We start from the raw sequence: 14,307 nt of genomic DNA, 5'->3' as shown, positions 1-14,307 counted from the left end.
AAGGCCCTCCCAGTTCCTCATCACACATACCCCAGAGGGACTCTGTCCCCGGAGCATTAGGGACAGAACGCATGTGGCGAGAATTTGCATATATAGCCTCACCGGGTTTCTGCTACTGTTAAGGGAAAAAGCAAAATCAAGCTTAAAGTACAGGGTGGAGTTTTAATAACTCCTTTGCAGGACACTACGTCAAGACTGACCCTTAGACACATTTGGTGCCCTATGGTCACCTCAGTAGACCCTTGAACCCTTCTTACAACATGCTAAGCCCTATCCTAGACACAATTTTCACCCTGAAGGCGCTTGCCATCTGAAGAGATCAAGTCTGTTAGAATCTGGGCAGCAGAGACGGCTCAGTGACTGAGAGCACTTACTGCTAGGCCAGGAGGCAGGAGTTTGGTTCCCAACCACCTGTGACTCCCACTTTGGAGGATGTGACCCTCTTCCGGACTCCTATGGTACTTGCACACATGTAGCACATACACAGACACACAACCACATAAAATTACAATAACATTTCACCAGGTGTGATGGTGCATGTTTTTAATCCCAGCACTAAGGGGGCAGAGGCAGGTAGATCTCTGTTCAAGACCAGCCAGGACTACATAGTGAGACCCTTTTTTAAAAAACAAATCACCCTCCCCCAACCCCACCCCCAAAACCTTTAAAAATGCTAGTCTTAATCTGGTCAGAAGAGGGGGAAAGGTTGCTAGAATTGATGCCTGTCTGATGGAAGGAAGCTAAGAAACCCAGGAAGGACACATCTTTTCATTGTAAATGTCTGTGCTCCCACACCAATGGCCAGAAGATGTCACTGCTAACCCATCTGACAGAGCCAGAGTCCACAAAACTCCAGAATCCACTCATTAGAGGCCAGCGACCACTGCTTGAGACACGGCCTCATGGGGCTTCCACAAGAAGCCCCAAGGCTAGTCAGGGTCTTCCCGGGCTGTTTCTTAGTCATTACCGGGTAAAAGTAGGTTGGTGGCGCCTGTGTCACTTAAAGCACACATACTGAAAATAACCTGAAAAGGATCATGGTGACATATGCCTGGAATCTGGAAGCCGAGACAGGAAGATCATGAGCTTGGCGACCGAGCTACCTATATGCTGAGTTCCAGGTGAGCTCGGGCCACAAAATGAGTCCATTTCTTATCTCTCCCCTCAAGTCTTCTCAAATCTGGTCAAATCTCAGTGTAAACAGAGAGTAAGAAATGTGTATTTTTTTTTTCTAAATTGCTGTAATTCAAGCTATACATTGCCAAGTTTTTATATGGTATACACACATGCCTCTTACTGTCTCACACAGACATCACTAGACTGTCTTTGCTGTACTTTCAAAGGTACATATAGAATTGAAGTAGACATCCTTCTTATAGAGGTTGTCCCAATACAACCTCTGACCGAGGTTGCCTAAGAGATAGTTAGGACATTGCTGACTTGGAAGGAGAAAGAAGTGGCCCAAGCCAGTCAGGAGCAAGGGTGGCAGGCAGGGCCCAGCTCCTCTGCACACCCACGGTCCTGCTCACCTTTGTCACAGGCACCATAGCACACCGCACACACAACACACACAGACTTCAGCGCCATCACTGTCCCCACGCAGCCGAGCTCCAGGCCCCATTTCTAAGAAGGGCAGGAAAGCCGAAAAGAAGGGGTTAGGCGCTTGATGCAAAGCAACAGTCAGGCTGACAATGAGAGGCTGGGGACCGACCAATCACGCCAGGCGTGAAGCCCAGCTCGGAAAGAGGGTGTTCTTCTAACCCTATCACAGGTCCCGTATGGAAGGCTAACATGGGACCTCAGAATAATTTTCTACCTAAACCTAACACCGTCAGAAGCACTTTCAAGATGAAAGTACTGCCCCAAATATGTTTCTATATTCTTTTTTTTTTTTTTTTTTTTTTGGTTTTTCGAGACAGGGTTTCTCTGTGTAGCTTTGCGCCTGTCCTGGAACTCACTTGGTAGCCCAGGCTGGCCTCGAACTCACAGAGATCCGCCTGGCTCTGCCTCCCGAGTGCTGGGATTAAAGGCGTGCGCCACCACCGCCCGGCTCTATATTCTTTTGATGAGATGAGTCCTCTAAGGGGATGTCCTGACTCAAGTGGCATGTCACCTTGCCCTTGTATGTGATTTTTCTCTAGGATCCCAGCACATCTGTCCCCAGCAAGGTGTTGACTGAGCAGGAAATCTGTGCCATCGGCATTGTAACTGGAGACGGTGCTCTGTGAAAAAGTAGCCTCTATACTGTCATCCTTGCTGACCATCACAGACTGTAGCAGTCTTCGGAGCCAGGGAACACGGCACTCTGGATCTGAATAAAACTGACTTTAAGGCAAACTTTTTGGATCACACTCATTGAGCGTGGTCTTTATCTCAAATGGAGTGAATGTCTTCGGCTTCTCCTAAAAGACTGGCAGAATGAGGCTGGAGAGATGGCTCAGAGGTTAGGAGCACTGCCTGCTCTTCCAGAGGTCCTGAGTTCAATTCCCAGCAACCACATGCTGGCTCACGATCATCTATAATGGGATCTGATGCCCTCTTCTGGTCTGCAGGCACACATGCAGAGCACTCATACATAAATCATAAATACATAAACTTAAAAAAAAAAAGGCTGGCAGAATTAGATTTCTACTCTCCAACACATCAAGAAATCTTTAAAATGTTAACCCATCAAATCAACAACAACCAGATAAATACCAGAGCACGTCCCCATGGGTGACAGAGCACAGCTTCCTGTCATTCTCAGGGTAGCTAATGAAGTATCACCACACTCATTTCAAAGAACAGGAAACAGGCTCAGAGAAACGAAGTGCCTGCTTAATATGAAACCTAACTGGTGAGGCGGAGTGTGGCTCTGACCTGGTGTCCCGGTGTCCTGGGCATCAGTGAGTACACTCACTACTGAGCCACAGTGGCCCCTGAAAGACCCAGTTCTGTGCCTGTTATTTTCACCTTCAGTGATTAGCAGGTTAACAGACAGAGCTTTGGGGATAAAAACATTTTTTCTAACTTCTTCTAGCTGGAAGGGAGGGGAAGGGGCCCTTGTGATAGCTTCCATTCTCTTTCCTTTTGAATAGGCCTGGCGGGACCAGCATGCACCGGGAGATACATGCAGGGAGATACTCTGTATCCATTCCTGCTGCGAGCTCAATAGGGAGAGCCCGTTATCCTCAGTTTAGAAGTGTCACACCCAGCGCAGAGACCGCCAGCATGGCAGGCGCTGCACCTGCCTATCCCAGGAAGGCATCTGGGGCTGCTGGGGACCCGTGGCTACCTCTGCAAGAGTGATCCATCTTGTTGAACTGAAAGTAGCCGGACTTGCACTGACACAGGGCGACGCCATCCAGGTCGGTGCAGACGGAGGTCTCTCTGTCGCACTCCGGGCTCTTCCGCTTGCACAAGCTGCCCGCTAGGATGCGAAAACAAGACAGTGAAACCAAACCAAACCTCTTCTCCACACCTTACGATGCACACACTCATCATTTCGAGAGGCCGAGAGTCTTCGTGGAGCCGTATGCCTCTCAGAGGCCCCGCACAGCCAGCCTCTGCCACTTGTTTCCTGGGCACCGCCGGCAAATAAATATTCACAAGCATTCCCTATGCAGAAACCAAAGTGAGGAAGCAGAGGGTACTGCCCAGCCTACAACGGCAGCCTCAGTGTGGTGTATTCTGTACCTTCACGTTAAAGGATTGGGTGTAGGGGCAGGTAGGGGCGCTGGAACAAACCCGGAAAATGTGACCACGTTCTTAGGGAGGTTGAGAGCTTGCACCAAAACCAACCAGTTCTGGCCAGACCAGTCTCAAGTGGAAGCATGTCTGGGCTCTGTGTGTCCTCAGGGGCCCAGGACCACTCCTTGTGTTAGGGCAGTTTGCTTTGCCCCCCAACGCCTTTTTCGGGTTTATCACAGGACCAGGTTTGAATGGTAATCCGATTCCCCGGGGCTGGCAGGAAGCTGTTTGTCTGGCTGTCTTCCCACCACAGTGGGGATTTCTTGAGGTTCATTCAGCACTGGGTCTTCAGCACAGAGACCAGCCAGTGAGCATGTGCCGGGGTGGGGCTGGGGGCAGGTGTCCTACCCATCAAGCACCACACCATCACCGGAAGAAACAGAAGCAGGCAAGGAAGGAGGCCAGCTTGAAGGCCGCTTCCCTGTTCATTTGTGGGCTTTATTCACCTCATGGACGAGGAAGAGTCAGTTTATTAGTATCAAAAAGTATCCACTGCTGGGCACATGGTCCTTTATGAGGTTTTATACAGCAAACACTATGAAGGATACAATTTACCACCCAAGGTAAGCAAAGAGGCACATGTAAATGGATGCACAGAAAGAGCAGAACTACGAAACCAAATGGATAGTGACTAATAACTTATCTACACATGTACAAGGTAAATAAGACATATGTGTGCTGTTGCTTCCCAAGTTCAACATGGGAAGACAACTTCAATTAGACGGGCAGTGTGTGCAATGTACGATCAAGAGGAGGCGCCAATTTTGTAGGCATAGTCTCTCTTCTATCTCCAAGAAAAGACCCCAAGCTCTTCGGAAGGTTCCTGTTATTAACACTGTAAAATTAACCCTTGTCTGGGCAAGTTCTGGTGATGGAGGCTGATGCCAGCGCTTGACAGCCCTGGTGGAATTCCCAGCATCCACCCCTTTTGAGAGTCCTGAGAACTGAGGCCGGGAGACTGCCTGGTCCCAGCGGGGTGAGTTAGGGTACAGCTTCAATTCTCCGCGCTGAACTTCCTGCCTTTATCAGTGGAAGCTGACGTGTTAAATCTGGGTTCCTTTGTTTATTGTAAAAAGTTTGTATTTAAGGGGAAACTTTTAAGCGGGGGAAAAAAAAATCTCTCCAGGCGAACTGCAAAGCCGGCACCAGGGAAGACCTGTCTCCACAACCTCTCATCCGACTTCTCTGAAGGCTCTGCCCGTCAACTAGGTAGTAGAGAGCAGCGCCTGCAGGATAAAGCATTGTCCAGGCCATCCTGGCCTGGGAACTGCCCGGTCTCATTTTCTGGAAGTCAACGTTGTTTTCCTTCCATCCCCTCCACTGATTTGGACTGCTAGCAAAAATATTCCTTGCCATGCCCAAGCAACCATTTCCTGCCCAGCATCAGATTCCTGTTTGAACAGGGAGGGCAGGTCCTGGCCCTGCAGCGAGGAGCTGTTTTCCTCAGCCTTCTCAAAGGACATTTTCACAAAGCCACCCAACAGGACCTTGCAGAGCCTTACTTAAATCGATCCCTGGTTATGTGAGTCTTCAGCGTTCACAACTCCCATGGTCTTTCCCGGGCATAGCATCCATCCAAACAGACAATGGGCGCCCACATGAGTCTAAGGCTAAGGCATTCCATGGGGGATTTCCACAGTCTCTGAACCTCGGGAGACCATGAGAACTTAAGTGCTTTGAAAGGAGGAAGGCGGACATTCAGTGGACTGAAGGGAGAAAACCATGCTTGCCAGTGGCAATGTCCAGAGCAGCCTCGCGGCCCAGATGCTGGAAATCCAGGTGTGTAGCACCTGCTGGTCTAGCCTACCTCTCTAGTTCCAGAAAAATTACCAAGAGACAGGGCTGGACCTCTTGACCAACCCTAGAAAAGGTCTGGAGGAAAACCAGGGATGGGAGCCCCATGTTGGCTAATGTGCCTGGCTGTCTTTATTCTCAAGAGATTGGGAAGGAGCAGTGGGGACGGTCTGAAGGTGACCACATGGGGGCAGTCCAAACAAGGCAGCAGAGTGAGCAGGCACAGCCAGGAACAGGCTCTTGCAAAGCCTCATAATCCGGCCACTTGACCTGCAAAGCACAGATGCATGTGCTGGTGCAAGAAAAGCACCCTAGCTCAACACTGACCACACAAAGTGCAGCCCAGAAACGGTTAGCAAACTGAAGGGGACCTACCTGACTGGGAGAAAAAAAAAATGGTACCCTTGAGTCCTTGGCAAGAGAAACAAAACCCTAAAACCAGAAAGCCTCAAAGTTTCCAGCCCATTATAACAGGGCATGAACTTTGAAACAAAACACTCCGACTCTGCTACGTTTAGTCCATTTCCCCCCAATCACTAAGCAGTCAACCCCCAAGAGCTTATCTGACAATGAAAGGTTAAGTGCCAGCTCCCAGGCTCAGCAGCACACTTGCTCATGCAAAGAAAGGCCCTGGACCAGCAGTTATAAAATCCTGACCTACTGGGAATATCCTAGACCAGCCACCGGATATGGTACCAAAACCCGATACCTTCAATTTATGTCTAACATCTGGATGCCAGATGGGGAGGCTTAGCCTAGGCTCTCTTTGCTTTGCTAGCCCTCAGCCAACGGTACAACAAACTAACGAGAGTCCACTTTGATCACTTACGATGCACCAACAGGGACTAGCTCTCTTTGCCTAGAGGCATTTGTGATTCCAACCAGTCTTCCTCTCCCAGATGTAAAACCATCCCCATGAGATGCAAGTGTGCCTCTAAGATTTGTCTCTAATCACCTTCTTCGTTACCCTAAGACAGGGCAAGAGCTCTGACAAAATAGACAAGAACCAGGGAAGGGAGAGCCTCATCACAGCATTCCTGGGAGCATCCTGCTGTGCATTCTCCCGATCACATGTTTTTATGATAGAAAACAAACGAAAGACAGGTAATACGGCACATGGGTTTCTGTTTTCTTCTTAGTAATCACCATATGAAGTTTGCTGGATCATTGACAAGTCTACACACTCTGTACATCACTTTCTGTCTCCCTAGGAAACAGGAGTAATATCTTTTGGTTCCATCAGTTCCTGTAGCATCTTCTCACCCCGGCACTGTATAGAAGAAACAGAAGGAACCGGACACCAAGCACTAGATGCCCAAAGGCCATGCGCAGACAGAACTGTGTGCTTCTGAGTGTCCTGAAGGCCTGTGCTTCAGACATTCTAAAGGTAGGTAGGCTCTGTGAAGGAGCTTTCCTGATCCTGAGCCCTGAACGCCTCTCATTTCTCTCCGGTCTATGTGAGTCCTAGAGGAACCTCTCCTTACCTCTAAAGATCCGCCTCTGAGACCCCAAGAGCTGGCAAACTTCAGCAGAGGACCTGCAGGAATTGACATATTTCTGGATCCCATCAGCCAGGTCAAACAGCGTCACATTGGAGGCCAGGGCAAAAGTGGATTGTAGTGAGATCACCACTGTATTGGGCTCTCTGTAGGCAAAGTTAGTAAAACCTTAACTGACCAAAAGTGACATGTGGGTCCCAGCCAGTTTGCAAAATAAATGTTACTGCCACTTTCCAGCAAAAGAATAGGAGAGCATGAAGGTCCAGTGACCTTCCCTTGGGTTACCCAGTGGATTAGTCATAAAACAGAGACTGGCTTTATTTTGATCACCCATGTGGTAACAGCCCACCCCCCATTCCATAACCGGTTCACAAGCAATAGAAATTCCGTTTCTTACCTAGACACAGCAACTGTAGATCGGATATAACCAGGCAACGTTGAAAAACACAAGTTTAACTAAAACGAAGAACAGGGCTGTCAGACAAACACCCCTGAACCAAGAAGCAATTTCCTATTTTCAGAATAAAACAGGTGGTTTCTACACATCAAGTTATCAGCAGGCAGCTTTACCCAAAGCTGTGTGTGTGTGCGCGGCCTTGTGTTCCCTGCCTGAAGATCTTTCTGTTGTTGCCCGAGAACAGAGGGAACAGGGCAGATAGTGGGGGGAAGCTTGGCAGGAAATGGTGTTCAGAGCAGCACCCTCAGAAACAAAACATCTTCAAAGGAGAGGAGCCCTTCTAAGATCCAGGGTCTCAAAAAAACAGGCAACTGTTTATTTGGACTCTGCATAGTGAACAAGCTCGCTCAAAAGGCTCAGCTCCTCTCGGCTCCCCAGGTCTGATGGGCCCCCCAGGCTCCTCATAATCTACAATGAGTTGACCTAACTCCAAGACAGGTTTCCCTCAGAAAGGCTCTCTGTGGGAAATTACATGGCGTGGGTCAAGAGCTCTTTTGTTGAGACTAAATGAAGAGCTGTGTGTTTGCCTTGTGCCCCGGAGAGAGCAGAAAGACTCGCAGCCATAGAAAGCATTGTGCCTGCCTCCTTAGCAGCCCTCCGCAGCCAAGCTGGAAATCCTTTTTATGGAGCAGAGAGTCTCGATATCTCACCCCAGGCAGACCCACCACCTGTCTTCTAAGTCAGCGTTCAGAGCCCTCTGACTTGGGAAGATGGGGTCAAGCATGGACCGTTATCGAATGGGTGCAGGTAGGTCTGTAAGTCATTACATTCTAGTCTAAGAGCAGTGGTTATTATTGGTGCTTTATTATTAACCTTTTATCCAGGTATGAACAGGATGCCATTTTGGGAAGGCCCACGCTAGTGGCTTTCCCGATGGCTGCTTAACTCGTCATGTTAGTGGGGGTCAGGTGTGTCAAGGTTCAGTGTGTTATATGGTGATATTGGGCCAGACACACAAACAAGAAATACTTAGTTGCTTGGTACAGTGTTACATGAAGGGCTGCTCTTTTGCACTGGGCTCTAACCCCTGCACTATGTTAGAGGAAAATATCTACCTGCAGAACAACCAGGAGGCAGCAACGGTACATCGGCGAGTCTGCTTTTGGCTAAAGCGGTCATGCCTCTGCCCTTGCAAGGCCGTTTCTAAGCTTCACAGTGTCCTTCTTGACAATAATGATTTTACTGAGCTGGGACTCCTGGGCCAGGCCAGAGTATCTGGCATAGTCCCTATCACTAGCCATCTGATCGCACTAATAATGTGAACAACAGAAGGAACTCTGGGTCACACGGCATCAGCTCGGCCTCTAGAGGGTCTAGGACTGAAGTCAGCCACATGGGCAGCCAACCACGTCTATAGGGCAAAGTCCAAATAAATGCCTTGGACACCAAGGCTCAAGAGCATTGTGGCGGGCAGTACTCCTATAGTCACACACTGTTGGCAAGAGGTACCAACAATGTCAATAACACCCCAGGGCCAGAGTAACTAGAAGTTTTGCATTTGGGACCCCCAGACTCTGCCCCGGGCATATCTTCCCTTAGCTAAGTTTAACTGAAAACCTTCAGTGCAGTGAACCATATATATGAAGATACTGGCCTCCACTGAGTTCTGTGAGTCCTAAAAACTATTGGAATTTAGAGTGCACTGAGAAACCCCCAAACTTGCAGTTAGTGTGAGCAACACAGGTGACCTAGGGGACTGCTTTCAGCTCGGCTTCCACTTAGTGTGGACTCAGACAACGCCACCAACTTCCAGAGCCTCCCAGTCTTCAATCTGAAAATGTGTCACCTACCCTCTTACAGGAGTGAGCATCTGGCGTAGTCCCTGTCACAGATTAAATGCTCAGTAGACACAAAAATGGAATTAAAATACGAATAAAACCTGCAGTCCTAAAAGAACATCTAATTCCTGGCTAATATATGAACTCCAATTTAATGTAATAGCAAATCCAATTGCATTTCATTTCATCTCTGATTTAGTACAATGGCAAACTTCGATTCTCAAAACACCAAATCTAAGCCGGGCGGTGGTGGCGCACGCCTTTAATCCCAGCACTCGGGAGGCAGAGCCAGGCGGATCTCTGTGAGTTCGAGGCCAGCCTGGGCTACCAAGTGAGTTCCAGGAAAGGCGCAAAGCTACACAGAGAAACCCTGTCTCGAAAAACCAAAAAAAAAAAAAAAAAAACACCAAATCTTTGGCTTGGGCAGCAGCTGAGGACAAAATACATTGTCTGAGTTTCGTTTTGATTTCTTTTTATCCAGTTTTCTTTTCAGATAGAAAGGAAGGAGCAGCATCTAAGGCCCCTAGACAATGTACATTGTGAGCTCACAAGGCCGGCTAATTGGAATTAGTATCAGGCCGCTGGCATCCTCCGAGGAGAAAGAGTGGCCTTTCTGAGCTCTCAAAACACAAGGTCGTCATATCGGTGTCAACAGCAGATGGGACACGAGGGTTTCCTGGGTCCTTCCTCTTCACCCGAAGCCCACACTGGCGCAGGGCATCACTGTGTTGTCTATGTGTTTGCACATGAAAAAGAACCAGCCTAGCAGATAGGAACCGCGCATGAACATGTATCTAGAGCAGCATTCTTCCTGGACTCCGCAGATCTCAACAACTTTCTCCTGTTTCCAGGACACTTTTTGCCTCACCTTGCACTTTCCCTTCTAAGTACAAAAGCAAGTCTGGGGGACAGATGACCCTGAGTAGCGTCCAATTCTGAGTGAAATCTGGCCTAGAAAACGAAGGACAGGAATGAGGAGGCCTTTCAGGAGACTTACCGTGTGAGCGATCTCATTCTCAACCTCGTGAGTGTCGGAATGGTTGTCCACGGTAGTGTTGAGGAAAGTCTTCTTTAATTTAAACTCAGTCACGAAGGTTCTAACTGAAAAGGAAGATGTTGCCTGGTAAGCCACACAACAGAGAGACCAACGCAAGGCTATGTATTCGTAAACCTCTGGGACGACCAGCTTCACTCCCCCACAGGACAATCTGTGTGCGTCTTCTTGAGGGTGAAGGCCACACCTTCCTCTCCGAGAAGGTAACCAAGGGCTGACAAAGGAGCAGGGCAAACGTGTGTAGTAGGTGTCTACTCCAAGGTGCTAAAGATTCCACCATTCTCAGCCACACAATGAAAACAACCCTCATTAGAAACATGGCTGGGCCCAGAAATGGGGAAAGCATCCCCATTTTTAAAGCCCATTTCACTCATAAAATAAAATCCTAGGTAACACCAATTTGTGCTGATTGGCCCTAAGGGAAGTGAGACTTGAAAATGGGCAGACAACCAAAAATTAGTACAGCCTGTTTTTTTAGAGCTGGCTCTTATCTTTCATTATATTAAATTCATATATCTTTCCCTCTGGACAGAAAAAAAAAAAAAAAAACCCCGAAACACAGAGGCCTATGAGGCCATTCTAGCATGGAAACCTTGCATGCTGAATTAAGAGGAAGGCCAGAGAAAACATCTAACATCTTAGAGTTAACTGTCTAAGGCCCCTAATCCTTATTTAACATCCTTTCGCTTGCTCTACAGTTCAGTGAAGCCAGCTGCTTAGGACTCTTTCTGAACAGCAGGCAGCTCTTTGAAAACACTCTGGGCCAAGCGAAGGCATTTCAGCACGCTCTAATTTGCATGTTCCTGTGATCTGTACGAACAATGAAGCCAAACGGCTTGAAAAGGGAAAGATGGCTGTTGGCACAATCGAAGTGCATTCCTTCCATCTGTGCTACCTGTGGGACAGTCTACACACAAGCTTCCAGGACAGTCACCTGACCCGGTCATCTTCACGTCTCACACGCCCAAGTTCAAATCCAGACTCTCCATATAGAAATGTGCACAGGGAAAGGGTTAGGCACACAGAAGTTTCCTGAATGTGCCTTCTGTTTTAAGCCTGAGAAATATAGCCTGCCTTCTCCCAAACCCTGTCCTCTTTCCTAGAAGGGCTTTGCTGAGGCATTTATTTATTTATTTATTTAGGTTTTTTGAGACAGGGTTTCTCCGTGGAGGCCTGGCTGTCCTGGAACTCACTCTGTGTAGACAGGCTAGTCTCAAACCCACAGAGATCTGCCTGCTTCTGCCTTCCAAGTGCTGGGATTAAAGGTGTGAGCCTCCATCGCCTGGCTGCCGAAGGCATTTATACCTCTGTGGAGAGGACGCTATGCTTGGCTTTAAGTTGCTGGTTATTGTAAAAACAGTGACTTTCAGCCTATGGTTATGCCTGGGTAACTCTATTTTATAAGCTGCATTTGACTCTATTTCATGTTGTGAACAAAGACACTCCCTCCTGCCCAGAACCACCCACGGGGCACAGACTGATAAATATCTTGCAAGAATATATCAAATTAAATTGGGCTTCTGTATGAGTATACGGCTTACTAAAACTTATTGGAAAGCAAGGCCCTACAGCTTATGAAACACGCCAAGGAAGGTTGCAACACTCTTTCCTGCACCCCATAAAGAGGTGAAACTTGACATGCTACGGCATTGCCCCCAGCAACCTGGCATCTGACCACCCAGAATGCACAGGGACGGCCTGACTCTCTATAGGGCTTCCGCTCGGCTCAGTCTCCACTGTTGACATGGTATTCCTTGTCCCTTTGTCCATCTGGACCCAGTCCTGCACAGGACCTCATGCCTATGACCTACACGGGCCTGTGCTTCACCTCCACAGTCCTGCTCCTCTAGAGCTCATCTGCCCCAGTTGTAGCCTGCAGCCCCGCAGCGGCCCAATGTGCTCCTCAGCAACTCTCCAACTGGATTCCTGATGTAACAACTAAAGTTCACTTCTCATCAGCCTCAGCTGTCTGCCACCTTAACCCTTTCATGGCCATTCTGTAACCTACACACACACACACACACACACACACACACACACACACTGTGATGTGTAACGTCATTAATCTCAGAGTTAATATTAGTAATTCAATTTGGAATAGAAGGACCTATGCTTGCCAACGGCCAGCTATCAGGGGAAATCAGAATAACTTGGCAAATTATAGCAAATGAAATTGAAGTAGCCTGTGAATTCATTGTTCCTTAATAAATTCTGACATTGTGGAAAGACACAGATGTGTCCGTGTTTCTAATATAGTTAGCGTACTCAAGACAACTTCCACGGCTGCAGTTACATCATCTAGCTTTAAGACAGGCATTGGAAAAAATTACTACATTTATTTACTCTGTGTGTGCTTTGGGCACGCGTGCGTGCATGTGCGTGCGTGTGCCAAAGTACCCGTGTGAAAGTCAAAGAACAGCGTGCATGAACTGGCTCTCTCTTTCTCCCATGTGAATCCCAGGAATCGAATTCAGGTGGTCAAACTTGGCAGCAAGTGCCTTTGCCTGTTGAACCCTCTCACTGGCCCACGACAGATTTGTATCTCAATTTAACTGCCAATTTCACTAGTGACCTATGGCAACTACTTTGCATTGAGAGCAGTCTGCTTTCATAGCAACCAGTCTGGTGGATGCTACCTCCCAGCTGGACCGCTCTTTACCACACTCAGAGCTTGCTCAAACAGATCATTTCATTCGACATTCCCAAAACCTTGAGTGAGAAGTGGAGCAGACGGCAATCTGATTTTACAGATGAGGAAATAAGAGGTTCTGGCTATGTGTTGCAGGTGGTAGCTGAGAGCCCGAAGCCGGGCACTTGAAACCTGGCAGGTGTACTTTCCACAGGGCTTCAAAACACAAACGCAAATGAACATATCCCCATCTCCATCCTCTGACTGCACACTCTCCTCTAGCTCCCTATAGGGTGTGGCTACATGAAACAGGCTACCCAAATGCATATAAACTATTACAATAAGAACAATTCTTGACTTTGACTCACGTCTGTATCTGTAGATTTTTCTTTCTGAAATAACGCTCAATTTCAAACAATTTTCAAAATTTTTATTTTAGGAAAGTGCCAGCCTTACGAAGCCCCTTCTGCCTCTGGGTAATAGGAATTCATGCAGGCAACACTTGCAGAAGGCACAGGCATCCTTTCTCTCAAAAACATTGACTGAGCACTCATGTATGAAGCATCACACTGGGCAGCCGAAGCTGATTCAAAGGCAGACCATTTTACCTGCTAGTTTCTATTCACAGCTTTGAAACTGTATTTCTCATTCTAATTTCTCCAGCAAGCAAGAAATTAAGTTCAGCAACCTAACAAGGGTCACGCCCTGTGTGCAAGAACGCTCTTAACAGTGAACACACTCTTGTATAACAGAAAGAACTGCAGCCTGAGAACCGGGACTCATCCCCGGTGACCCAAGCTTGGCTGCCGAGCCTCTCTTGAGAACCTTAGTTCTCACTGGGTTTGTTGATATGTTTTTTTAACCTATAAGATGAAGAATGAGGGGTTGGGGATTTAGCTCAGTGGTAGAGCACTTGCCTAGCAAGTGCAAGGCCCTGGGTTCGGTTCTCAGCTCTGAAAAAAAAAAAAAAAAAAGATGAAGAATGAATTTAAAACCAATGAGCTTCATGGACCTGCCAAATGAGGAACAGAATATGTCCCATATGGTGGACCGATTCTAGCAGCAGCTATGTCAAAATGTATGTCTGTGCCTAACAACCTGAGGACCACTTTTAAAAACAAGAAGAATGTGTGCACACAGAGGGCAATCAGAACTTTACTCTGTGCTCACTCTAAAATTGCAAAACAAAACAAAACAACTATGTACTCGGAATATCCTCCGGGTCTTTTTATTTCCTTAACTACAGGGTAGAATGGTTGAGCAAGTAATGTTATGCACACATGAGCCTGTTTTGCAGGCATTAAGATATTTGTGCTTTTTAGTAACCTGCATATACTTACGGATGTATCTTGAATTTAATATGTAAA

General features: G+C 47.6%; 1 protein-coding gene across 2 annotated transcripts in view; it reads right to left on the bottom strand.

Annotated features, from left to right (window-relative positions):
* Heg1 (heart development protein with EGF like domains 1) overlaps nucleotides 1-14,307 on the bottom strand; it is an 80,773-nt gene that overhangs the window by 23,890 nt on the left and 42,576 nt on the right. For both annotated transcript variants that reach the window (XM_052740388.1, XM_052740389.1), the window contains exons 10-13: nucleotides 10,255-10,358; nucleotides 7,420-7,478; nucleotides 7,008-7,168; nucleotides 3,275-3,409 (exon numbers count right to left, since the gene is read on the bottom strand). In XM_052740388.1, the coding sequence (XP_052596348.1) occupies nucleotides 3,275-3,409; nucleotides 7,008-7,168; nucleotides 7,420-7,478; nucleotides 10,255-10,358 (459 nt within the window). The remainder of the gene's footprint in view (nucleotides 1-3,274; nucleotides 3,410-7,007; nucleotides 7,169-7,419; nucleotides 7,479-10,254; nucleotides 10,359-14,307) is intronic.

This window comes from Peromyscus californicus, unplaced genomic scaffold (genome assembly GCF_007827085.1).
Source record: "Peromyscus californicus insignis strain IS unplaced genomic scaffold, ASM782708v3 Scaffold_16__1_contigs__length_79575227, whole genome shotgun sequence".
In the NCBI taxonomy this organism is placed as follows: Eukaryota; Metazoa; Chordata; class Mammalia; order Rodentia; family Cricetidae; genus Peromyscus; species Peromyscus californicus.
This window is presented reverse-complemented; position numbering and strand designations above follow the sequence as displayed.